This window comes from Mugil cephalus, chromosome 4 (genome assembly GCF_022458985.1).
Source record: "Mugil cephalus isolate CIBA_MC_2020 chromosome 4, CIBA_Mcephalus_1.1, whole genome shotgun sequence".
Taxonomy (NCBI): Eukaryota; Metazoa; Chordata; class Actinopteri; order Mugiliformes; family Mugilidae; genus Mugil; species Mugil cephalus.
In genome coordinates, this window is record NC_061773.1 from 24,243,693 (window position 1) to 24,268,627 (window position 24,935).

General features: G+C 43.4%; 1 protein-coding gene across 6 annotated transcripts in view; it reads left to right on the forward strand.

Moving 5' to 3' along the window:
- Positions 1-24,935, forward strand: part of iqsec1b (IQ motif and Sec7 domain ArfGEF 1b) — a 178,648-nt gene that overhangs the window by 112,273 nt on the left and 41,440 nt on the right. The window contains exon 1 of one of the 6 annotated variants that reach the window (XM_047582025.1): positions 3,692-4,903. The exons of 3 other annotated variants lie outside the window; for them this stretch is intronic. In XM_047582025.1, the coding sequence (XP_047437981.1) occupies positions 4,857-4,903 (47 nt within the window). In that variant the 5' untranslated portion in view covers positions 3,692-4,856. Of the gene's footprint in view, positions 1-3,691; positions 4,904-21,223; positions 21,529-23,932; positions 24,056-24,935 lie in introns of those variants that run through there. 2 more of the 6 variants (XM_047582026.1, XM_047582023.1) reach the window with 2 other exon arrangements.

The following is a 24,935-nucleotide window of genomic DNA, read 5'->3' on the forward strand; positions in this document are numbered from 1 at the left end:
CTTTTGTTTTCTTATGCCACATCCCAGCACTTTATTTCAATCCAATTCAATTCAGTTTCACTCATACATGTGTCCATAACAACACAAATGGTCTCAAGGCGCTTTACAAAACCTGGCCCGAAACCTCCAGAGCAGGCATGAAGGTGACGGTGCCAAGGATGGAGCACTCCATGAAACTTGAGCGGTTGCCATATGCAAATGAAAGGGGCATGGGGGGTTTATCTCACAGAGTCAGACCAAAGCAGCAGTACTAAGGCAGCTGGATTTGTGAGATCAGGAGATCGCGTGAGGAGATCAGCAATCTACTGGGGACGAGACAAGATCGGTGTTGATCTGTGTTGAAGACTATTTAGAAATAAATAGAAAGACAGTTGTTTCTAAAGATACAGACCATAGACTGTATAAATATGGACTATGTGTTGCCACTTCCCTGCATTGGCCAAACTGATGCTGCAGCAAAGTTACTTTTCAGGGCTGACTAGTATCATGTTCAGTTGGGTTGCAGTATTTTAAAGATCTTTAAACCTGTACATAGGTGTATATATTGGTGCATGTAGCCTAAATGTCTGCAGGAGTCCTCTGATGTCTCTGCAGTGGTTGGGTGTATTAGAGATGGAGATGGAGGTGGAGTGTAGGACACTGATCTTGGGCTTTGTGGAGTGGTCTCTAGTAAACCACCTACTCCTGAATGTGGACAAGACCAAGGAGCTGGTCATTGACTTCAGGAGGAAGAGGACACCAGTGGAGCCCATCACTATCCAAGGCCTGGAGGTGGTAGTAGTGGTCTTCTACCAGTACCTGGGAGTCCACATGTGTGCAGAAGAAGAGCCTGGGTAGACTCTACTTTCTCTTTCAATGTGTGCAGCAAGTTACTAGAGTTTTTCTGGCTGTCTGTTGTAGTGAGTGTCCCGTACTTTGCTGTGGTTTGTTGGGGGAGTAGTACCAGCAGAAAAGACATCAGTAGGACCAGTTGGACATGTGATTGGTAGGGTGTTGGAGATGTTTGTCATAGTGAGGGGTCCACTATACACCAAACATTAGAGGGGCAGAGGAGCTCATTCTCTAGCAGAATGATTCAGCTCTGCTCCCATAGTGAAAGCTACAGAACTTCTTTTATACCAAACTCTATCCATCTGTATAACAGCTCCTACTAACTACTATGACCAAGTAACTTCCTTTGTGGATGATAAAGTCTGTCTAAGTTGAAAGTAGAGGTAAATGCTGACAAATCCTGACAAAACTGTGGGGAACTTATTGCTAGCTCACAGTGATCATCATCACAAATAGCGTTTGGCTCACTTTAATTTGTTTTGGGTTGTGAGACAAGCCAACAAGATTGTTATGCCTAGACGCCATTTATTGTTTACAAGGAGAAAAGCAATCAGAAAGGTGCCAGGCTAATATTTGATTGCAGTATAAAGCAATCAAAACCATGACAAATCACTCAAAGCAGTAAGGCAAGCGGCGCGCTAAGTAGACGCACATGTACATTTCAGTTCGCACAAGGCACTAAACTCCTCTGTGTACACTCGATAATCAGCGTCGATGCCTGCTGCAGGCAGGTCATCAAGCTGGAGAGGAGCTGACACAGAATAGAGGTTCCGTTCGTACATAATTACAGCTGAGGAAGGGTGACATCTGATTTGTGTTTGTAGTAACGTCTTTCTGTTTTCCTCTCGACTCCAGAAGATCAATGACCCCGCTGATAATCTGTCGACCCTAGCATTAGCCGCCTGCTAATAGCCGTGGCTCACAATAACGCCCATTGTTTTGATGACACGTAGGGGGAACCTGTGATTGTGGTGCTCTCAGAGCTAGCGTCAAGGCAGCAAGGTGAGAAAAACTGTTCAGCGGAGCTCTGCTGTCGAGGGTCGTCGGCTCATATCAGATCGTAGCACCTCATCAGCGTTGAACGCTCACACATCTTCCCCCGACATCTTCATCATTCACGCCCACATTTCCCCCTCCTCCGCTTTCCTCCCTCCACACCTGACCTGAGCCGCGGCACAAGCAACCACTAGCTCCTGACAAAATAATTGCACATCAGAGTGGCTCCTTCATGGCTTTCTTGTCACTGTACAAAAAATTGAGGCTTTGCCCTTTTTCCTCAAGGGTTCATCTGATTACAGTGTTTTATCTCCGCCGTTAACAGAAAGAGCCCCGGCCTTTAATATCTCTCAGTGCTCGTGAACGCGAGGGAGCGGTCTCTGCTAAATTCAGGACATCAAACGGCTTTCTAAAGGCGCGAATCAGATCCCTGGTGTTACTCCGACTGATCCCAGCGGAGCTGCCCCCAAAGTCTTTACAAATGTTGATGAAATCACAGATAAATCTCCAGAGGCTTTAAGGATTCAGACGGACTAACCAAAATAATTGGAATGCCCATAATTTGGATTTGGATTTTTTTTTTTGGCTCTTAAGAAACTGGAGAATAAAGCGCAGTGATCGTCAAACGTAGTGAAATTTTGTCTTTAAAATACTCTGGAAACTGTGCTGATGTATTTGTTTGTTTGGGCCAAAGGGCACAAGCCTGAGAATTTGGTCCTCGGAGTATCTACTGTTCCATCGTATTCTGCCAGTCACTTTATTTACATTTATTCGCGCTCTCGAAACTGAACTGTGTTTAATTTTCATTGATGTCGATTTGGGAATCTGGGTTTTATCTATTGCCAGTTTAAAATTGGGATAAATCCCTATAGATGGTGACGCCCGCCTCTGCGCCTGAGCGCTCGCCGTGTCTCATTCAGCTCCGTTGTAGAAAAGAAGTGTGCACATTCTGATGTTTTCCAGCCTGCCAGTGAACATCTTTCAGCGGCACACAGCTTGTTAACACATGCTGCACTACCCTGTAGCAGATATGGCTTGTAACGGCCGGTTTAGAGTCGGCCGCTCTGTTTGGTGATTTTCTTCATGGCGTGAAATGGAAACATCAAAGTCTGAAGGCCCTGTCAAATCGATCTGCTGCGTAAACGTGTACAAGGACGGTATGTGCGTGCTCACTTCTGTCACCGTGACGCCGTAGCTTCTTCCTTAGTTAATTGGTTTGTATTCATTTTTTTGTCACAATTTAGCTTGTCTTGCTTTTGTTTCTTCACTGTATTTGGAATATGGCTGGAGGGGACACGACAGCAGTGACTTTATGAAACAGAGGCTTTAGGCCCTTGAGGTTTCCACCGTGTTCATATGTGCATATGAGCTAATAGCCGACCCGGCCATGAGAGTGGGGGGGTCACAGGCAGAAAGAGAGAGAAATGTCTGGCAGCTGCTCAGAGGAAGGCCACGGGGGTCAACTGGGAATGAAGATACTTAGCTATTCTTAAACTTCTAGAATAACAAAGGCAGACTTCTCACATGTGCTACTGTAAGGATTTGCATTACTATGTGTCAGCGCAGCTTTTCACATGCTGCTTGTGTGGGACATTCAGTATCTCTAGCTAAGATAACTTATTAACTGATTAAACATGGGTGCATTCAGCGTAGGGGGTCACATATACGAAACATGGACACACAGATTCCTTGCTGGTCTCACCTTTGCAACAGAGTCAATCGCTCTGAGTCAGCCAGTACATTTAAAAAAAAAAGGCATCCTGTTCCATGACATACTGTTTTCTTTGATGAAAAACTTGAGGAAACTAGGAAACTAGCCCAACTCACCCTGCCCATGACAATTTAGGAAAAGTCGGTCTCTCAAAGGGCCGGGCTAGTGATATCATTTGGGTGGACTTTTTGTGGTAATCGACAGAAGAGTAACAACAACATAGACATATACGTCATCTGGAGTCACCATGGAGTCGGTTTTGTGGACAGTCCAGTTGTGTGCAGAGGTATTTTTTCCTCTGTTTTGGCTGAAACACGCCCCATAATGAAGTTACTCACTGAGAACTGAGTCTGCCTACATCAGGCTACGTTAAATGGATAAATAATCTTGGCATGTCTGAATGAAAGCAATGTTACTAGTGTCTTAGTGTCTCTATAAGAGTGATATATGCTGCAGGTCTAAAATGGACCAACATCTCACCACAACCAGGATATTTTTCCCCTCCAGAAACATCACAAAGTGTATATCACATTTTCCCAACTTAAGACTTACTTCACATTCCACTGTGCTGACTCATTGTTGGGAATCACGTGCGTGTGGTGTTTTATTCTTCCGCACTTTGTTTGGAGACTGCTGATAAATTACCCATCACTCTGGAGTGTTCGACTGCCCCCATTTAGGCGTGTTTCACACCTCGCCGAGGTCAGATACAATCTACTGAGAGTTTGTGAAAAAAAGAGTGAGACTTGGCTCTACGTGAGCGATACAATGAGAGCAAACAATACCTAAAAAAAACCTCTGCTCCTCCTGCACACGGATGATTTAAGGGAGATTGTGTGGCAGCGGTAAGTGATAGGCTGCTGAGAAAGGGGCAGCAGCCAGCTGGGTGGAATGTGAACATGCGCTAGTGTTACACACTAAACCAAGGAGGGATTTTACCCCATGTCCCGAACCATTTAGTAGCTGCCCTTACTTTGCAATGCTGGATAAGTCTCTGCTTGGGCAAGGGCAGCTTGTTGTGACTGATTTTACATAGACTAAACAAAGAAAAATGGGGAACTCAGCAAGGAGTTGGAGAAACCCAACAACAAGGAGGGGGAATTAGTCATTTTTTCTTAGGAGTAAGCAAAGACTAGTGCTTGTTTCGTGGTCAAATGAGGAGAGAGAGGAGTGGCATGGGTGGATGCTGGTAGGAAGAGCTTCTGCTCCTGTCTCACGAAGGCTGCTTTTCAGACTGCTGCCTAAAAGCGTTTGGACCTCACACCAGAGAATTTAATTCATCCAGATCTAACGTTTTCAACCAGAGGATGTCGGGGTTATGTGGAATCTAATGTGGAAGTACTGCATTTCAGTGCGGACGATAAGGTGGGTGAATCCTGTTACTCCAGAGCTCCAGAGCATGCTGGTGCGCTCCTGGAAAAGCCAGCGTGGTTTTACGTATGGCTTTTCACGGCGCTGTTTAATATGTTTGAAAACCTGTATTTAGGACTAAGCTACGTTTTTCGCATGGACTGAAAAGAAAAGGGAAGGAGGTTAAACATTCAGGGGAAGACTGGACACCAAAGTGTATGCATTTATCTTGTAACCACAGGTGTGGAAGTCTACAAACTGGTAAACTAGATTGCATAAATTCATTCGCCAAAGGAAAGAGGGATCTGGTCCAAAGGGTATCGCAACTATATTCATCCAAACCCTAGGATTAGTAGATACAATCCAAAATGTGGTTGGCCCAAACTAAATGAAAGACCAGCATTCTTGGGCCAACTCAGTTCAACTTGGGTACTGGAGATAATTGAAATATGATCCGGACCTGACTGGTCTGAGTTGAATTTTGATTGGTCCAAGTCAGACACGGCACCATAACTGAGTAGTAAAACTTCTATTGGGAACCACTGTGTTGTTCATGAAAATTGTTGATGCGTTTTGTCCATGCAGGACATTGGGTGATGATTTTCTACACTTCTCGTTTCCATGTGGTGCCTTCCCGCTGTTTTGCTTAGAACGGTATACCAGATCCATGGGAGATGCTGCAGAAGGCGGGTTAAAGCATTAATGGTTCCACGCTGTGATTTCACCACAGCAAGGCTAAAATTAGTGGCCAGTGTGGCTAGAGCAGCCTGAGTCAGCAGCAGCCAATCACCATTCATAAACTGCCCTGGCCTGTAATTCTAGTCTCTGTGGAACAGCAGCCACAGCTTAGAGCTCCAGGTTTAATACAGAAATGTTCCTCCCTTGACTCTCGCAGAGTCCAGGGGCTTTATTGGATTTCTTGGTCCATGTCTGGCACGGCGCACACTCAACTTCTTGTGTAACTTGGCGATCAGACATTTTCCATCTCTGCTGATTTGTCATGAATGCCACAGTTACATGGTTTTTCCTCTTGGCTTGGAGTCCCCACTGTCTGGCCTGCTAAAAAAAAAAAAAAAAAAAAAAAAATGACCACACAGTTACTCACATACGCACGCAGGATCCCAGGGTCTGAAGTCAAATACGTGGTATTTTTAAATAGCTAACTTAAATTAGCCGTGTTGTTATATGCAGTTTATCGTCACAGTCTTTTTTTTGCTACTGTATCCCAGTAAATGGTGGCAGCAGAAGAAAATGACATAATACAACATCTCTGGGATCTAGTTAAAGCTGCAATCAGTGAGTTTAATTTCATGCTGCTTTGGATAACATGACCACAAGCATGAACATGGAGACATTAGCATTGACTTGAAGTTGTGTTTCTGTCTAACTGACAATTAAACTTCCCATATTTTCCTTCCTTTTAGCTGCTTTAATCCACAGCAGGTCCTGAAACAGAACAGCAGTGAATTCTATCTGTGATGCTGAGCATGTAATGTGCATTGCACATGTAATGTGTTTAGCTTTTTACAGCAATTTCTCACTGTGGCTGTGGAATTAATTTATTGAGAGTGTAGCCAAAAATGCCATAATCGTGAACTAACAGTGGGTAAAACATGAGCAGACAGCTGTGAAGACAGAGCTGGTAGAGATGAGAATCAGTTTTCAAGCCAGAGTCGGCAAAGTGTAAAATCAAAAACAAACATAATCTGATGGATTTTTTACGACACTCATTCCTCAGAAAGAAGTGATAAAGTCAGACAATGTACTCTGTGTTTCTTGAAATATAAATATAAAAAAAAATGCCCAGGACTGTTTTACCTTGGAAACTGTGTCCCTTTAGTCAGTCACAACTCATGTAATACATTTTCAGCACACTGGAGAGGCACTATAGACCCCCTCATGGTTTGTAAACAATGTGATGTTTTGTGAGGGCGGGGCTTAACTGGAGGCAAAACATCTCAAACATTATAACAGCGGTTAGCTTATTTAAAAAGACTGTTTTGGCAAAGGTGGACGAGGAAAACATGTATTTTAGGGAATATTCTAATACACTCTCTGAGACCGTGAGTGTAAAAAGTTGACTCTGACTGATGGGACTATATTCACCGACTCCTACACTCTCACTCACTGGATGGACGATTTGACCAAAGGAGGACACAGAGGGGACGAAGTCTGGTCTGTTTTTTCAAGTGAAGCCTCTTCAACAAAGATATTACAAGAAGTAAGTGGAACCACTGTGGAGGGTAACATAGTAAATACACCTGTGAAACACAACAAACATTGCATTAGCTAGCGGTTAGCATTAGCATCAACATGTAACAACAATGCCCTAAATAAGCATTAATTTAATGTAATTTCATTCACAATTTATTCTAACCCGTAACGTTATCCAGGCTGAAACTGATGATGCATTACATATTAATGTTATCTGTTAAGAAGTGTGCACGTCGTTGATGATTGTCTCACTCCAGAGTTGTCTACTTCTGGCAGTGGCTGATATGTGATAACACTTCAAGTTAGTGTTTTTGATTTTTCGGTTTTGGCACCAAAAATACAGCAAGACGACATTTTCACAGCTGAAAGTGACAGTGTTCGCCTCAAGTTTCCCTCTGTTTTGCCTCCAGCTAACACCGTGACGTAGGCCATGAAGGGTTCTATAGGCAGTAGGCCCTTTATTGTCATTATACCGTGTATAAGTGTAGAGATTGAAGAGCTTCACCTTATCAGTGCAGACACAAAATACATACAAAATAGTGTAAAAGGTACTAATTACAGAGAATAGAGTAAATGTAAAATATAACATAAAAAGTGTCAAAATACATTTTACAAGTGTTGCACATTTTGTGCATATTGCACAAAAAATATGTTAAAAAAAAAGTAGTGTCATACTTGAGACCGACCCGTTGGTAGCGCTCGTCTCTGGGCGCTGAGAGAAGACACCGGTGTCGTCTGTCTGCAGAACATTCCTGAGGACAGGAGTCATACCTCCATAACTCTCCTCCACGCACATGCAGGTCTCGCTCGGCACTGACCCTGCTCCTCTGTTTTTTCTCCCAGCTAATGCCTGACTACATACCAACCCCATCTGTGAATGTGTGTGTCTGTGTACGTTCACTATCTGTTAGGAATTTCTAACCTGCTCTGCTGGTGCTGTTGTGTAATAAATCCCCCTTTAAAGAGCCCGGCTTTACCGGCAAAGGCTCCGTTTGAACTCTCAGCAGACTGCGCAGTACTTTTGTTCCAAGGCTGCGAGCATGCAGGCCCTTTAAGAAGGTCTGCCAGTGAAACAGTAGAAGCCAGCAAACCTGATCTGGCTATTTCAACTGCAAGCAAAGCGAGCGCAAGGCATTATTTATTTAACTCGGACTGGAGCTGCAGCTGCCAGTTCGAGGTGACCCACACTGAAGGTGCGTGTCTGGTTGTCTTCCTCCTGATCTCCCATAGGGGAGGAAGTACAGTTTTCCTGCTGAACTCAACAACAAATGCTTTGGTGACTCTGGGACTATTTCTGCCCTACGCAGCTTCCTGGCACACGAGCACAAACAGCAGCAGATGACAGCCAGCGATTTGCATTCGAGCAGATGTCTGGTGTCGGCTTGTTTGTTTGTTTTCCTATGATGCATGCAGGACATACCTGGCCTTCCACAACGGCTGCACTTTAAATGGGGGGAAACCATATCTGTCCACCAGTTCAGCGGCCTTGGGTGAAAATCCTCTAACAGTCAGTCAGCTGTTGAGCCGTGCGCTCGCTGACAGCACCTCCCTCTGTACCGTCGCTGGTAAAGAACGGCAGAAAAGCCTCGGGAGTAGGTGGCTGTAGCACACCTGAGGCAGGCAGAGAGGACGACACGGAGACGAACGGACTGGGCGACGAGGACGGGGACGGAGAGAGGCGCGTGGTGAGTGACGGTCTGATTCAGCCGAAAGGGCCTGGGCTTGGAAACACAGATATTATTAGACCTAAACTGGCTCTAAAATTATGTGAGTGCTGAGAAACCTCTGCGTTCTCTTTGCACCGGCTGGGTGGTTGGCTGTTGAAACTTGAGCGTTTTCAATTGATTGTGGGGTCACTTTACTTCAGCTGCCATTCCTCTGCAATTTCACACTTTGTTGTCTTTACTGAGGAAGGAATTCCTTTCATCCTGATTTGACTTGCTGGATCCGGTGTTGTTGTGTAATCAGCAGTTTACCATGAGGCTACAGACAAACTGGACACTGAGCTGTGTTCAGTGGCTACATTTACCTTTCTGCTAATTATTATTATTAATTTTTCATGTAAATATTGTAATTTCTCAGAAGGTATCTCCCAATCATGTGAATTCATTTTTTCCATCATGTTTTAAGGAAGTGGCCATGGGTTCACATATTATTTTTTTCTGTTTTCCCTTGATAGTTCAGATGCTCTGTTTTCTCCTTGAGTTATTTATCTCATTTTATCAACAAGATAAATAACTCAAGGTCTCGAGAAAACGAAAAAATTAATATGTGAACCAGTGGCCGCTGAGGGCTTCCATAGGAAGCCGACATTGTGTGTTAACCGTCCTCAATACTTCAGCATGACGGTGTCTTATTTCCACCTGTAATTTGATGCATGTGTTCTTTCTTTGACTCCCATTGAATTCCTATTGTGTTTATTATCCGTTTGTTTTTCAGTGTGCGAATGAATGGATGAACACAAGCCCATTGTTTAAGTTTCGGGGGAACTAAATAAAGGAACCTTAACTGAACTGAAATAAACTTTGCCCAAAAAGTGACACCCATTGTCCTGCCTATGATCAGCAAATACAAACCACTAAACTGGATTTATTGCCCTGCAGAGACACAGTGCAGAGCTACACATGTAGACAAATGTGAGTTAAAACCGGAATCTATCTTAGCTTAAAAAATTAAACGTTACTGCAGATACTGATACTGTTTCATGAAATCAAAAAGTACCAATTTGTTAGTTATGGTCTATAAATATGACACAAGTTATAATCTTTAATAGTGATGTTCGATACCAACGATTTCCTTTCTGATCTGATACTCAGGCTGGTATCGGCGATACCAATCCAATAACGATACTTTGTGTAAATACACTCTAATGTGTCTGGTAAACCTAAAGAAAAATAGTGTAATTCAAATCATAGCTTCATAAAGAATACAAGACATCAGAGTAATGTATTTATATATTTTAAACTCTGAGGTTTCACGATCACACAAAATATGCGAAAATGCTGTTTCAAATACTAAAAAAAAAGGAATAAGTAAAATAATAAGCCCATTAAAACCAATAGTAACTCAATATTTAGTTACTTTCCACTGTGTTCCTACATTGCCTCCAATGACTGAAGAATTGATATTTTGATTTGAGAATCGATTTTAGAGCAATAACATCTGGTATCGGAAGTATCGATGTTTCAGTATCGATCTGCACGTCACTAATCTTTAATTATAATTTAGAAAGAAGAGTTTATCACTCAATACATGCTTCAACTGGACTCTAATGGGTGTAAATTGCCATAAAGATTAAAAAAAATGTCTTCCAAATTACTCCTTATTGTTGTAGCTTAGACGATGCTGAGTGGTCTTGTAATTACCATATGGTGTTGTCATTAGTGACCCGTGGCGTGGTCAATAGTGACCGGACAGTGACTGGGGGGGTCGGGGACGCCCGCAGCCACCTGAGGTCCCCTCCTCATCTTTTATGTATTTCAATGAGGCAAATCTCATCCAACATTAATGGCCGCGACGACGGCCCCCGAGCCTGGATCAATCTAACCCTGACCCCGGACTGCCAGCGGTCCAAGAGGGGGCACCTCCACCCCAAGCCTGGCTCCCCCTTTTAAGCCTGATTTCACCCCGACTCTGATAAAAACCAATGTGCCACCTGCTAATGGCACTCTGACAGATTAGAGCCAGAGCTCCTGCTCTTACAGGAACCACTTAAAATCTAAGCTACTGGACAAATTCGCCGTGACCTTTTTCCTCCACATAGTTTCTTCCCAGTGTGGCATCAGCGAGTGCATTATTTTCTCCTCGGGAAGAGTTCCGCCTCCGTCTTTGTAAATTCAGAGAGGATTGCTAAATTCCACCTGGCAGCGGGACGTGACTCTCAGTAGATTGTGGCTGTGGGTATAGCTTAACTACCGCAAACCACAGCACGTGTGGGTTCCTTCATTATCTCAGCACAGAACAGAGCAGGCGCCGCTGGCAACATCTGACTGACCACGTATTATATGGTTTCTCAAAACACCACTGCCAGTAAATCAAGCTGATATTTCTAATCCAGAACTAGTTATTTACTATTTATGATTGTTGTGTGTGTCATTATATATTTGTAGAGGTTTTTTTTTATAAAGGGTATGCATAAATTAATATTACCTGACTCTAAATGTGAACCACAACACCAGGTTTCCATGTTTCTTAGTAATACAGCGATCCATTTACTTCGCTTTTCTTTGGCAGATACCTGTAAAAATATATATAATATTCAGATATGTTGGTACAGTCAATCAGCTCTTCCCATTTTTTAATTAATTTTACAATTTAGACGCTATTAAAGCCTATGATTTAAACTAATGCTGCTAATCTCCACGTTCAACTGTCACCTTTTACCACTCAGTGGCCGTTACCATGGAGACTTCCTGCTGTGACATCACATGCATACCCTCTATACCTTTTTTTTTAATACTTTTTTGTCCGTGTAAAAGCAAGGAGCAGCAGTGTGCAGCCAGTAGATGAACTCTCATCTGTGGGAGATATTCATGTTGTTGGTAGTGATTTGAGTTTGGAAACACTGTGTGTGTAAAGGTTGTAAAGGAAGTTGGACTTGAATTATATTACTGTATGTGTTTGGATTGCGTGCTGTCACTGCATGTGTTTAGTCGATTAATTCAAATGCCAACACGCAGTGAGATCCCTCTAAAAAGGAGTCGGTGCAGTAACGGTTCTGACTTGTTCATTAGCTGCTGCAAAGCACTGCAGTAATTCTAGCACGTTAGCACTGGTTGTTACTTATTCAACCTCTGCTTTCCCATTTTCCTCCCACTCTCCTCCCGTCTCCCTCTGGCCTGCCAGCCTTTAACCCCCTTGGCTGACTTTCATACTCTTCCTTTCTCCCTCTCCTCCTCTTCCTCCGCTTTTAATATTCCGGGCTGGAGTCTCCAATCAATTAGTGCAGGAGAAGGCCCAATCAATTCCTACTTATTTGCAATTCCTCCCCGTTAAACACTTTCCTTTATTACCAGTGTCATAATTAATGCGGCGGAGACTTAGGGGGGAAGGGGAGTTGGCAGAGAGAGCGAAGTTAATCTGTATGTGTGTATATGTTTGTGTTAGTTGTCATGTATTTGCTCCATGGTTTATCACATGCTGCTCATCCAGGCCTTGTGTTTTTTTTATGTAGTATAGTATTGTTACGTATCGTTTTGTGTCATGTTGTGTTGCATACTGTGGCATATATTATATTATATTATATTATATCCTCCTGAGACCCAGCGTCCTCATATGGGGACATTACATTTAAGGTTTGTCACAGCTTATTCTGCTTTATTTAGACATGTTGTCCTCATAAGGAGACACATTCGTCTTCTGTGTACTAGTAGCCAAAGGCAAATACACTAGTTTATTTACACTTTTAACTTTTCTAGTTAGATATGTCATGCAAATTTTACAAACTCACAAGACATGGGGATTTCTTCGTTTCCAATTCTGCCTTTGCATTATAATGAACAGTTTTATATTTTGTTACACATTGGTGACTTAAATTGTAATATACAGTGAAATAATCCCTGTGTCCACATACTTTATTTTATTTTATTTTTTTCAAAAACTACTTCCAGTTCAAAGATGATTCTTTTCTTTCTACTTCTCAGGTCCTTCTAATCCCAAAAACCTGAAGATCTTAATCTTATCTTAAAGAAATTAAGATGTATTCCAAACAAATGCTTGGGTCTCAAGAGGGTATAGTATAGTATAGTATAGTATAGTATAGTATAGTATAGTATAGTATAGTATGGCAGTATACAGCAGTGCATGGTACAATACATTATAGTATAGTATAGTGTAATATTGTATTCTATCTTATTCCATCCTACTCTATCAAAACATAGAAATGCTAAAAAATAAAAAAGGGCATTAAGCAGCTCCACAATCTACACAAAAACTACACATTGACCCAAAATGAACCTCATTTAGACAGAAAACACCACCCCCAACACACACAAACCGGTGACAAACAGGCAAGGACGATGACTAGTAGATGCAAAATGGCCACAACAGCTTTCCGATGGCGACTTGATGTGATCACAGATGTCAAACCACCACATAAACACACCCAACCACCACAAACAGCAGTGAGAAGAGCTGGTTGTTACGTTCCTGTTCTCCGTCCGGCCGCCCATTCTCCACGGCTGGAGGAAGCGAGCGGACCGTCCACAGCTGTGTGGAAGCATGTTTTATGAGCAGCAGTGTGAGATGGCCGTGTGATTGGGGGGCAGGTGGTGGACCAGTGGTAATTACTGGGCAGCGCTGCTGCTCGGTCAGTGGTCCCCACACGCCGGTCTGTCTTCCTCCGGCCCTAATGAAAAGCCTTTCAATATCTGATTAGCTTTTAATGTCACTCTGCGGGAGAGGGCGTGGTTTGGATATGAGAGACTGGGAAAGGGGGAGGGGGGGGGGGCCGTGTGCAGATACGTGTTCATTTTGATTGAAGGGCAAAACGATCCAGGTGGAGATAATTGCACTGGAGGCCAATAATATCTTCATAAGTGTGTGTTTGCATGTTTATATGCGCCGTTTTATGAGTTTCCTGTCTTCCCCATTTGATCTCAATTCGAGCCCAGAGAGGCGTCTGTTTGATGGATTGTGATAAAGTATTTGATGACACAGGAGAGACCGGGGCCCACTATAAATTCATAGCAGATTATGCACACAAATCAAACGATAATGGACGTCGGGGACGTAATGGCTGCGGTTTCAAATTTTCCAGCAGTTTTGTCTGATATTTTTTTTTTTTATGTTGTCGTTTGAAACGCTTTACCTTGCTCATTTTCTGTTTCTCTTCCGGCTTGAAAACAACAATCCCTCAAAGAGCCGCTAACAATCACATTGTTCGGTTTTGGCTTTGTGCCGGCAGCTTTCATATGATCCCGTCTCTCAAGTCACAGTGACAAGAGCTCCTTTGTAGAAATGAGCTCTCGTAGTGTATCGGCCTTTGAAGAAACACTTCCTCCGTCCCAGACATAGACAGTATTTACGATCCACTGACTTTTTATTCCAGGGATTTCTTATCTTTGCTGCAGTTTCTCGCTGTTTTTCACCGTGTGACAAGAACATTATCACGAGTGTCAGTGAGTCAGTGTGCTTTTCATCCCAGACTGCACGTTTTGAAAGCGTCTTGAAGTATTCATGAAGCGGGTCCAAAGCAACCCTGTGTTTTGTGCGTGTCACGTCGTGTCGGAACAAGTGTCATTTCTGTCTGCACGTGCTCGTCATTTTGTCACGACTTTGGAAGAAGAAGCGAACGTTTGCGGGGGGTGGGGGGTGGCGGCTGTGCGTTGAGGCTCGGCTTTATCTGCACAGGACTCTGACATGTGCCTTGTGTTGTAAACAAACAGCTGTTCGTGTTGGTTCTGGAAATTCTGGAAAAATATTAAATGTCAGCTGGACGGATTGTGGCAGGTTGGGGTCAATGCATTTTGCTTGTTATGCTTTTTAGTCTTGTTGTTAACATTTCTAATACCTTTGTACTTGTAGGGGTTTGTTTAACCCTTAAATTCATGTTTATTTGCTACTGAGCGTCACTTAAAAACAATCACAGTCAAAGCAAAACCTAAATTATGCGACCCCTAGTACTGCAGGGGGATCGCAAAATGTTTGGGTTATTAGGCATTTTTTTGGTATACTTTTTTAAATTTTCACCACAAATATATATATATTTTTTCAAATACACATACAGGAATCTGACATATTTTAGTAAAGGGACAAATGGAGGCAGAAGACGTTACCTATCAGTCAGCATTTCATTAGGTGTTTCAACAGTGCACCGTTTCACACAGAGCTCCACACTAGACCTGTACACAGTAGGCCCCGCCCCTTCCCTGCTGAGCCAATCACAAGGCAGCATATTACACGCTGACTCTGTTCAGGTTCCCCACTATTGGCTGAGAGCTTATTTAGACACCAAGTGAAATATTAGCAGGTGCATATTTTAATATTGAATATTAAATGATCATCTTATTAATATAGAACACAAAGTTTAATATAGAACACATATAGTAGGTAGATGACATAATAAAACTCAAAGAAGCAAACAAAAAAAAAAGTCCTATTAAAAGTTGAACTTTTGTATCATGTAATCAGTTTTTTACTGTTTTACTTCTCTTTTGCTTCCCCTGCTTCTTTCTTATTGATCATATTTTGACCTCGCTGGTTTTCTTGTTGGTCCTGTCTGACTTTCTACCCAAACCTGTCGAGTGGTCGACAGTAGACCCCCCAGTTATTGAATGAGTCATTCCATTCATCTTCGTTTGCAGGAATCTTATCATGAAAACCCTCCAGTATTGTTTCACATTTCGCCTGTAACCCAGCTGTTGTGCTAAAAAGCCACTGTCGAGCTGAGACTGCCAGTATAACCCTTATTTCCTGTCGCAACAGTGTCAGACATCGTGTCAGCACGAGATTGTGATAACCGTCCGAGATACCACACACAGAACTCTGGGCGATTGCGGCTGAAATCAAAATGAATATCCAGTTTGAGGTGTGAAGTCTGGGCCGTGGGCAGTGAATAGGCTGGAAACAGGAGCGATGAGGGGCCGCTGACCCCCATCTCCACCCCTGTGCTACGCCCCTGCCCCACATTCTTTCCATTCTTTTTCATTTCCAGCTTTCTGTCTCTGTCTGTCTGTGTGTGTGTGTGTCATCACGGAAACGAAATATGGAACAGGAACAGGAACTTTACACCGATCTGCCACAACATTATGACCACTGACAGGAGAAGTGAACGATATTGACCATCTTGTAAAAATACAGTGTTCTGTAACTTTTAGACCTGCCATTCATTCATGTGGATGTACCACCCAATTGGACCACACAGGGAACCCCCACCTCATAGCAATGACACTGAAAGGATGCAGCCCGACACAGACAGATGCACAAAAATGGTTTAGGAGCAACTCAAAAAACATGAAGAACAGCACAAGGCGTTGAACTGCCCATTGTATGTTCATAAGTCTATCCGTCTGCGGGGATATCATTATTACTGTTATTACTGTCAGTTAATCCCCATTCATTCTTTAAGTCATGCATGTTGTCTGGCTCATTATTTGGCAGCGAGCAGCCTAACAGCAGCATGTGGCCAGTGTCTCACCACACAAGGCGGTAAACACTCATTAAATCCGGCTCCGTGTGCACACACACAAACAAACATCTGCCGTCTGTTGCCGCTCTGAGTCAGTCCACCCTATCCATCGCGTACTGTACTCATCCACCACGGACGGGCGTCTCTCAGAGCGGGCACCGTGGCATGCATCGCCGCCGCTGCTAGCCTGCTAGCCTGCTAGCCAAACCCGGGTAACCAAAGCAAGCTGAAAGCCGTGTGATACGCTGGATCCGGCTCAGAGCCCGCCCGTTTGTTCGCATGTGAGGACACCGATGCTTAAATGTACAGATAAAAGCCCTCACGCTGCAGAAGCCGGGCCTTTCGTCTTTTCCCTGCGGAGGCCTCCTAGCTTTTATATCACGGTTCGGGGGAAAAGGCAGGATTTGATTTTCAAGGATCTCGCTCAGCTCAGATTCTGCTTCAACGTGCTGCTGCAAGTGTCATTTTTTTTTTAAAGAAAAAAAAAAAGTAAGTGATTACATTAATCCGGTGTGTGTGTGTGATGTGTCAGCTTCACACAACAGAGATTTATGTAGCCGCTGCCACCTTGAGCCGCTTTATTCTTTGCGGTGGAAAGTTTGTTCTTAGAAGAACCGGCGGCGTTTTAAACGTCGGGACACCTTAGCGAAGTGACAGGCTGACGGGAGACACGACTCCTCCGACTTTCTTGCTCGGTCTCTTTCTCTTAGTGGCGTCGAACCTCGATGATACTGATGTGGTGTCAGAAGTGGTGCCAACGCAACGCCAAGCCTCTGGGCTACAGGGCGGCTCTAATGAGCTCCCCTGAGTGGTTAGCAGGCTGATGGAGACGGTCCGTCCTCTCTCCTCCCCCTCACTCACAGCGCCGGGCTCTAATTGGTGGGAGAAGAAAGAGAGACTTCAGAATTACAGGAGACAATGCTTTGGTCAAAATTAAAGTGGGGAAAGAAAAAAAAATAAAAATCTGCCTCATCTAAATGCAAGCCCCTTCACTCTAATTATAATCTCTGGCTCAGGACCGTGGAATAGGATGTGGCCTGAGCCTGAGGAGAAGGACATGTGTGCAGTGAGAGGAGTCAGGTGTTCTTTTTGGAAGATGGAGGAATCTGATGTGCCAAATATCTGCTGCTTTCCCACCTAGTTTTGATCAGAGGGGTTGGCTCCGAGTTCTCTTCCAGCGCTTGAGATGTAAAGATGTCTGGAATAATGACGCCCTCTACTGGTCAGCTGGCAACAGAGCAAGAATATGTTAAAAAAAAAAGAGTATTACTAGTTGATTATAGATGAATGAATGCACTACATATGGCGTTAGATGAAAAGATAAATAAAACCATTTGTAAGTATAATTAAATAAATCTTTAAAAAAAAAAGACAGGTCTGTCCATATTTTTGTTGATCATCCAAACATATTAGTCATTTAGTCCATCAGTCAAATGTCTGCCTGCGGGCAGAAAGACTAATGCCTTGTATGTGTGAGCATAAGAAGCAATCAATGATGATTTTCATTCTGATGAATGAACTGTTGACTTCCACTCTCTCGACGTGACGTGTCTAGATGACGGTTCCTGGCATCCTGGCTAACTTCAGACTAGCTGTGATGTCTCTTTATTTGCGCATAAAGTCAGAGTTAAGATGATCACAGCAGTCGGTTACGGGAGCAAAGTCTCGCCGGAGCTCTGAAGATGCAAAAACCAAGCGCTTTAAGTTTTAAGTTAAAAAAATTAATCAAATCGTCACGAGAGAGTGAAGCTGGGGGCTCGTGTCGAACACTTCACTCGATAAATTAAAATAACATCTGTCTGTTACGTCTCAAAGCTGCACCACCGTTATGCAACTCCTACATCTGTCCACATCTAATTATACACCACTCTGTTGTTTATTTAAAGCTTTCCCCTTATCTTCTTATGTGCACAGATTTCTTGATTTGTTTTAGTCTATCGTAAAACTTTTCTCGGCAGGATTTCTCACATTATTTGACACATTTGAGTTATGCAGTCTGTTTAACCCTTTGAAGAGCACTTATGTCAAACCTAAAGTATTATTGTAGGGCTTTTTACTTTCTTTTAGTTTTTCAAACTTTTTTATTGGATTCATTCATTCATTTTCTGTAACTGTTCGTCCTCCAAAGGGTCGTGGGGGGGCTGGAGCCTTTCCCAGATGTCAATGGGTGAGAGGCGGGTTACATCCTGGATAGGTCACATTTTTATTTTTATGTAGAAAATCAAGGTCAGTGAAGTTACTGTATATGGTTCCTTGGCCTTAAGTGGTAAACAAATGTAAACATGTATTTAGAGCATTAGAATATAACAGCTAATTCAGACATAATCACTTAAAACAACATCAGGACACTTCTTCATGGGACCTAATGAAGCAGTGAATTTTGTAGACCACATTTGACCCTGATTTAACCTGAGAATGTCGCCTTTATGACACCGGGGGAAAGTTACCAAATATGGTTCCTCGCCCTGTAAAAGGTTAAATTACATTTATTCAGTAACAACCGAATGCAACCAACGCCTTGTTGACTAACCGTTATGACACATTTAAATGACTCAAATCTCCCAACTTTCAGTTTTTAAATTAAACTGAAACCATGTGTGTGTTTGCTACCTCATGTTATTATACCTCAGCAAAGCGCACACACACACACACACCTCTAACGTCTTTATAATCAAAGAACCCTTTTACAGCCCAAAAGAGGTGAACTTCTTCCTTTTGCGTAGATAATCATGAACTGCAGTCTGACACACTGATTGTACAGTATGTAGTGAAGTGTCACACCTCGTTTATCCGAAGCCGACATTAATTAATTAATGCTGGTGAGAATTTTTTTAACCCGTTAGAGAGAGGAAATCAGAGCGGCTGTAACACGTCCACTTCATGTTGCGAAGTGTGAAACAGTGCTGCTGATCCCTGCGATGTCACAAGCTGTCCCGCTTTCAGAGGCTTATGGGGAAAAGGTGACAAGCGGCTTTATCCTCATTAGCATCATTACATTATGACGTGGCCTCCAGCTATTGTTGTCTTTCTCCGTGTCCGGCCCTCTCTCCCTCCGTCTCACTTGTTTTTCTGCCCCAGCGTTGCCAGACGTACGACAATTATCGTATTTTTACAATAATATCACCCTCTGTACGATCAATACTTCCAAAAATCCCATAATGTACGATAATTTGACCCCTTCAGTACATGGCTATTAGCAAACACAAACAGTGCTGTTAATGTATTTAAAGGTAAAACTGCACTATAAGCTTTACTAGATGGTCTAGGTAATGTTTTACTGTAGCAGATGGTCGTAAGCAACGTCAAATCGGATATGTATGATAATTTTCCTCAAGATACAATAATTTTAAACTTCTGGAACGATCATTTCTCATTTCCTGTCACCCTTCCTGTCTCCTACCTTGGCACCAGTGGCAACTCCCAGAAAAGTTGAATTTCGGTAGAATTTGAATCAATGACAATGAAGGCAAGGAAAGAAGAGAAATAATTGAGGAAACGTCAGAGCCTCTTGTTGTGGCCCTGTCTCACTAGAAGTGATTTAAGCTAAGACTACTTTTTATCTGCTCAAGATGAAGGTACTGCCAGTTAATTTTAGTCCTTTAGTTGTTTTATATAACAGCAACAAAAAACAGTATAAATGAAATAAAGAGGTAAATGTTGCAAATATTTGAGAACCTGCGTTGGTTGTCACTTCATCATAAAAATGCCAAAGGCCGTCTGTGTTCAGTTTATCCTTGGTCGTTACAATACGATACGAAGGCTCCATTATGAACTCATGATTGTAAATGCTACATTTCATTGCTGTCTAATAGATGCCGCTAAACCCTGGACACGTCAATTGATGGTGACTGATGTCCGCTTCAGGCTAACAGTTAACATAAATTCAGCTAAAGCCATTTCGTAAATAAATGATGCGAGAAAGCCACGCCACACAATTAAGGCAGTAGCTGTTCACAATCAAATCATAATGGACAAGGAAAGAAGGAAGACAGAATAAAACGCTCCTAGCTTCCTGGCTTGTGAAGTGTCACTTGCTGCCTTTTTGCTAGTGATGTGCTAATCGACTTAAATATCGATACTTCCGATACCAGGTCAAATCAAAATATCGATACTGTGGAAACTAAACTATTAAGTTGTGGTAACACAAAAACACCTCAGGTTAAACCACAACACAGAATACGAGACATTAATGATGAGGAGGACAGAAGAGGAGAGAACAAGGACAGAATTAAGATGCAAGTTTTAATTTTATAGTAGTTCTAAATCGTCTTTTTCTTTTACTTTTTTTCGTTTAGTGTTTGAAACAGCATTTTCACATATTTTGTATGATTGTGTCCTCTGTTCAGTTTTTCTGTTGTTGTATTAGCTCGGCTATATAGTAAATGAGACGATTACCTCAGTATACTTCAGAGTTTAAAATAAACTCGGTAGTGGCCGATACCAGCCTGAATTCAGTATCGGATCAGAAAGATAGTGGGTGGTATCATATACTTTTTGCATCTCTCTGTGAAACGGTGCGCTATTGAGACAGCTCCTGTATCATATGAATGTGAATGAGTGTAGTGCCTTCATTTATCCCTTTACTAAAATATATTGGATTCATGTTAATGTATATTTATATATATATATAAAAATGTCTAATCAACCAAAGAGTTTGCGACCCCCGTGCAGTACCTCCGCAGACCTTCTAGGGGCCACGAACCCCCTGTTGAAGACCTATGACTGGACACATAAAGATCAGATCTTGTACATAAAACAGTTGTGTGTCTAGTCAGAATATATCTAGGTGTGAGTATAGATGTCTTCCCTCTGTGTCTTGTCACTTGTTTGCAGGAAGTGAACCTATTTGTATTTTTTAAAAATTTTTTTTAACACTTGCCGTGAAAGTATGCTCAGCCTCGACACCGGTGTAAACAGCTAAGGTGGATATTTTTTACAGTGAAGGTGAAAGCTCTGAACCTTGGTGATGTTTTTAGCCAAAGCTGAACTTGAGCTAAACGGGGACGCCACCTGTCAGAAGGAGCCATTAGTGGGAAATCCCATTACCAGTAATCCTATAGGCCCAGTGGTAAGAGCGCAGCGACTAGTCTCCGCTCTCTCTCCCTCCGTCTCCGTCCGTTTGTTCCTGCTGGCACCGGCGACAGTCGTGCCACCGCATCAGTCGTCGTGGTGACAGGCCCGTGAGTGCCAGCGTCAGAAGGGGGCACGACCCCTGGCAAACTTCCTCCCAGGTGGATAGGCCAGGCCTGCTCAGGATTTTAATGCCGCTCCATGCTAGCTGCAGGTTACAGCCGCAACAGTAAGTCTTATCCGCGGATGTCGTGCTTGCTTTCACGAGGAATGTATTTCTCTGCGTGCCTGTTGGTTTGACTTCCCTGTGCTGTCAGATTCGGGGCTGTGTGCGTGGCTTACGGCGTACTCTATGGTAAATATGACTTCTTTTTTTGCACAGGCTGCTGCTGTGCGAGTTGCTCTTTTAGAGGATACGTAGCTAAAGTCATATTCTGAATGTTAACATCAGCAGCAACAGCGCTAGTGTACTTAGTGTGCAAAAATCTGCCTGAAAAAGGATAATTTCTAATTTTAACTTGCAATTGGAGGGCGGCACACTGGATTTGCGGTTAGCACCCAGTGAGAGTGTCCGGGTCAGGCCTTTCTGAGTGGAGTTTGCATGTTCTCCCTGTGCCTCCGGTTTCCTCCCACCTCTAAAAACATGCTTGTTAGGCTAACTGGTGATTCCAAACTGACTCTAGGTGTGAGTGTGAGTGTGAATGGATGTTTGTCTCTGTGTTAGCCCTGAGATTGACTGGAGACCTGACCAGGGTGTACTTCGCCTCTCACCCGATGACAGCTGGGATAAACTCTAGCCCCCCTGCGACCCTAGTGAGGATAAGTAGTAGCAGAACATGACATAAGACTTGCAATAGCGAATGTGGTTTATGCTAAACCACACTGTTTTAGTCATTAATGAGTAATGCACAGTCTCTTTGGAACAAAGTCAAGCAACTTTCTTTAGTAGAGTACTGAACAATATTAGTCTGGCTTGTCTGTTACACACTAAAATATCTCTGCATGCATCTGGATAGTCCTGCAACCAATCAGAGACATTCATGTTAAGTAATTCCACTCCACAGTGCTCAGATGACATGTATGACGTGTCTCTGTTACTCATCATTGCACTGGTTGGTGATCTTTGTCCGAGAATAATCAGTTTCTAAAAGAATAAATTCGAGACATGCTTTAGAAACACAAAACAAACGTGTGGGCCGGGAAGTTTGTCTGGCTTCCAGGCTCGAACAACTGTCATACCAAATACCTAAAACTCTTGATTTATATTTTAATTTCACCAGTTCTAGATTTAGTTTAGGGACACTGATGAGCCAAAACAAAACAACAAAATAGCACTGCTTTTGTCTAATGTCCCGTAAGCTGCCAAATGTGCTCTGCTCCACTAAGGTGGCATCTCCAAAATGCCTCTGAAGGTACATACCTGGCACCAAGAAGCATCATTTATATCCCAGAAACAACAAGCCCTATAACAAGACCCATTATCTGGATTTATCTGGCCCTTGACAAAGCTTCTCCACCTGCCCAACCAACCATCTTCTTACCGTTTAATATATCCCAGACTGCCCATCGTTATTGTTTGAAACCCGACATCATTCCTCCGTTCACTTTTGAACGGTCGTAATCTTTTGGCTCATCGGTGCACATGGATTTAAAGTTTGAGAAGTGTGAGTTGTTTGAGGATTTTGCGATTTGTATCTCTAATAAACTCTGCACTGTCAGTCATATCTAAAACAAGGCACTAGTACCATGTCTTTATGGGTGGGAAAAAATATCGATATGGCAATACATCGCAATATTATTTTCTTCTGATACAATATTGATTTTTACTGTCTTACCGTTGAGTTTAAAAGAAAAAGGAAAGGTCATGTTTTGGGCCCGTAAGTGCAATAAATTGGAAATGGATCATTTGAATTAACATTGTTGTTCGGCTCAAGTTGTCCATTGAATTATCACTGTCATCTGATATACATACAATATGTCTTTCTCAGTGAATTATGTAGAATATTGCAATATGTCGCAATATCATAATATTGCAATAATGTATCGTATCGTGACTCAAGTATCGTGATACGTATCGTATCGCGATACGTATCGTATCGTGAAGTGCTTGCCAATACCCTACTTTAATAATCATGGTGATTCTCCTGATTAACCAAGTCCAGCTTATTCAACAGAATCATTTGTTGTGCTGCGCTAGAAGAAAAACAGACTCTAAAGCTCAGCTTCCTCGGAAGGATGATCAATTCTTGATTGCCTTAGCCATAATAAACCCTCCTTTTTTATTTCCCCACCTGGCTGGCAAATAGGTCTCATCTCATTAATTACCACACCTCTACCCAGGGAGCCAGAAGCCAGTGTGTGAAATGAGTGAATTAAAAATCTTGTGCACGCTTGAATCCCGGCGCTGCGTGTCTCTATGAAGGTGCAGAGGCAAACCTTGACCTTGCAGTGCTGCCAGCAAGCGGACAAGGACTCGGGCCGGCTGCATCAGGCTGGACACAACTCTGCCGAGAGGGAGGGGAGGGAGGAGGGGGGGGGGGAGGGGGGGTTAGGGAGAGAGAGAGAGAGAGAGAGAGAGGCGGGGAGGGGCAGAGAAACTGACAGAGAGGCTGGGGTGGGCTCAGAGTAGAGGAGGCGAGGGCCCAAGCTGCCTGTCTCTTCCTCTGAAGCTGGAGGTGAATGTGCAAGGATGGTCCCACGCTCTCCTCCCGCCAGTGCCGACCGTCTGCCGGGCCGTCCGCTGTCTCTCGCTGGCGGTAGGGCTGCCGCTTTCTCACTCCTCGTGATTTGTCATCATCTCTCTCTCTGTGTTGTCATCCCCGCCTTCTGCTTTGTTTCGGCATGTGCGAGCTGTGGTGAGAACGGACGAATTAGAGGGCCCGCGGGCGGCACATACTCTTGTTTACCCCAGGCGTCCGGTCAGGTGCCTGACAGAGATGATTGCAGCAGCTGCGCCGGCATTGCCTCCCCTCCCCTCCCTCCCTCCCTCCCTCCCCACCTTCCCAAGCACCACCCTCTTCCCCCACGCCTCACCCTCCCGCTCTGTCCTGTAGCATGATATCATGGCAGCTGATGTTTGCGCCACGGCTCACGGCAAACTAGCGCTGAGGGCACGTTTCAACTTCCGAGACGGTGCCAGGACTTGTTGTTGTTGTTGTTCCTGCTCACATCTCTCCTCTGCCTTCATGCTGTCGTGTCCCCCAAGCAGTTTTGCTGACCAGGGGGAGTCATTCATTGCCGGTATTTGTTTGTTGTTGTTGTTGTTTTTTGTTGTTGCTGAATCGTGGTCGCTCGTCTGCTGAGCACACAGTGGGCGCCGCGTGATGAATCTCTATTGATCCTTTAAACAGACCCAGGAATAGTTCATTACATCATGCTGCTCTCTGCTGACCTAGACAGCGTTCAGCTCGCAAAGTGGACAAGCTTCTGTGCCGCGCTCCCCATTACCGCGAAAGAGATGAAGGGTCCACTTGCAGTCAGTCCTCTGCCTTCCAGCGTCTCCTCTTCGTCGCGCATATCTTAACACAGTTTAATAGGTTTTAGCGAAGCTCACATTAATTCATCAATAATGAGTTTGGGGCTCCGGCCCGTGGCACAGGATTATATGTGACTTGTGTGATCTTGGTGGATATAATT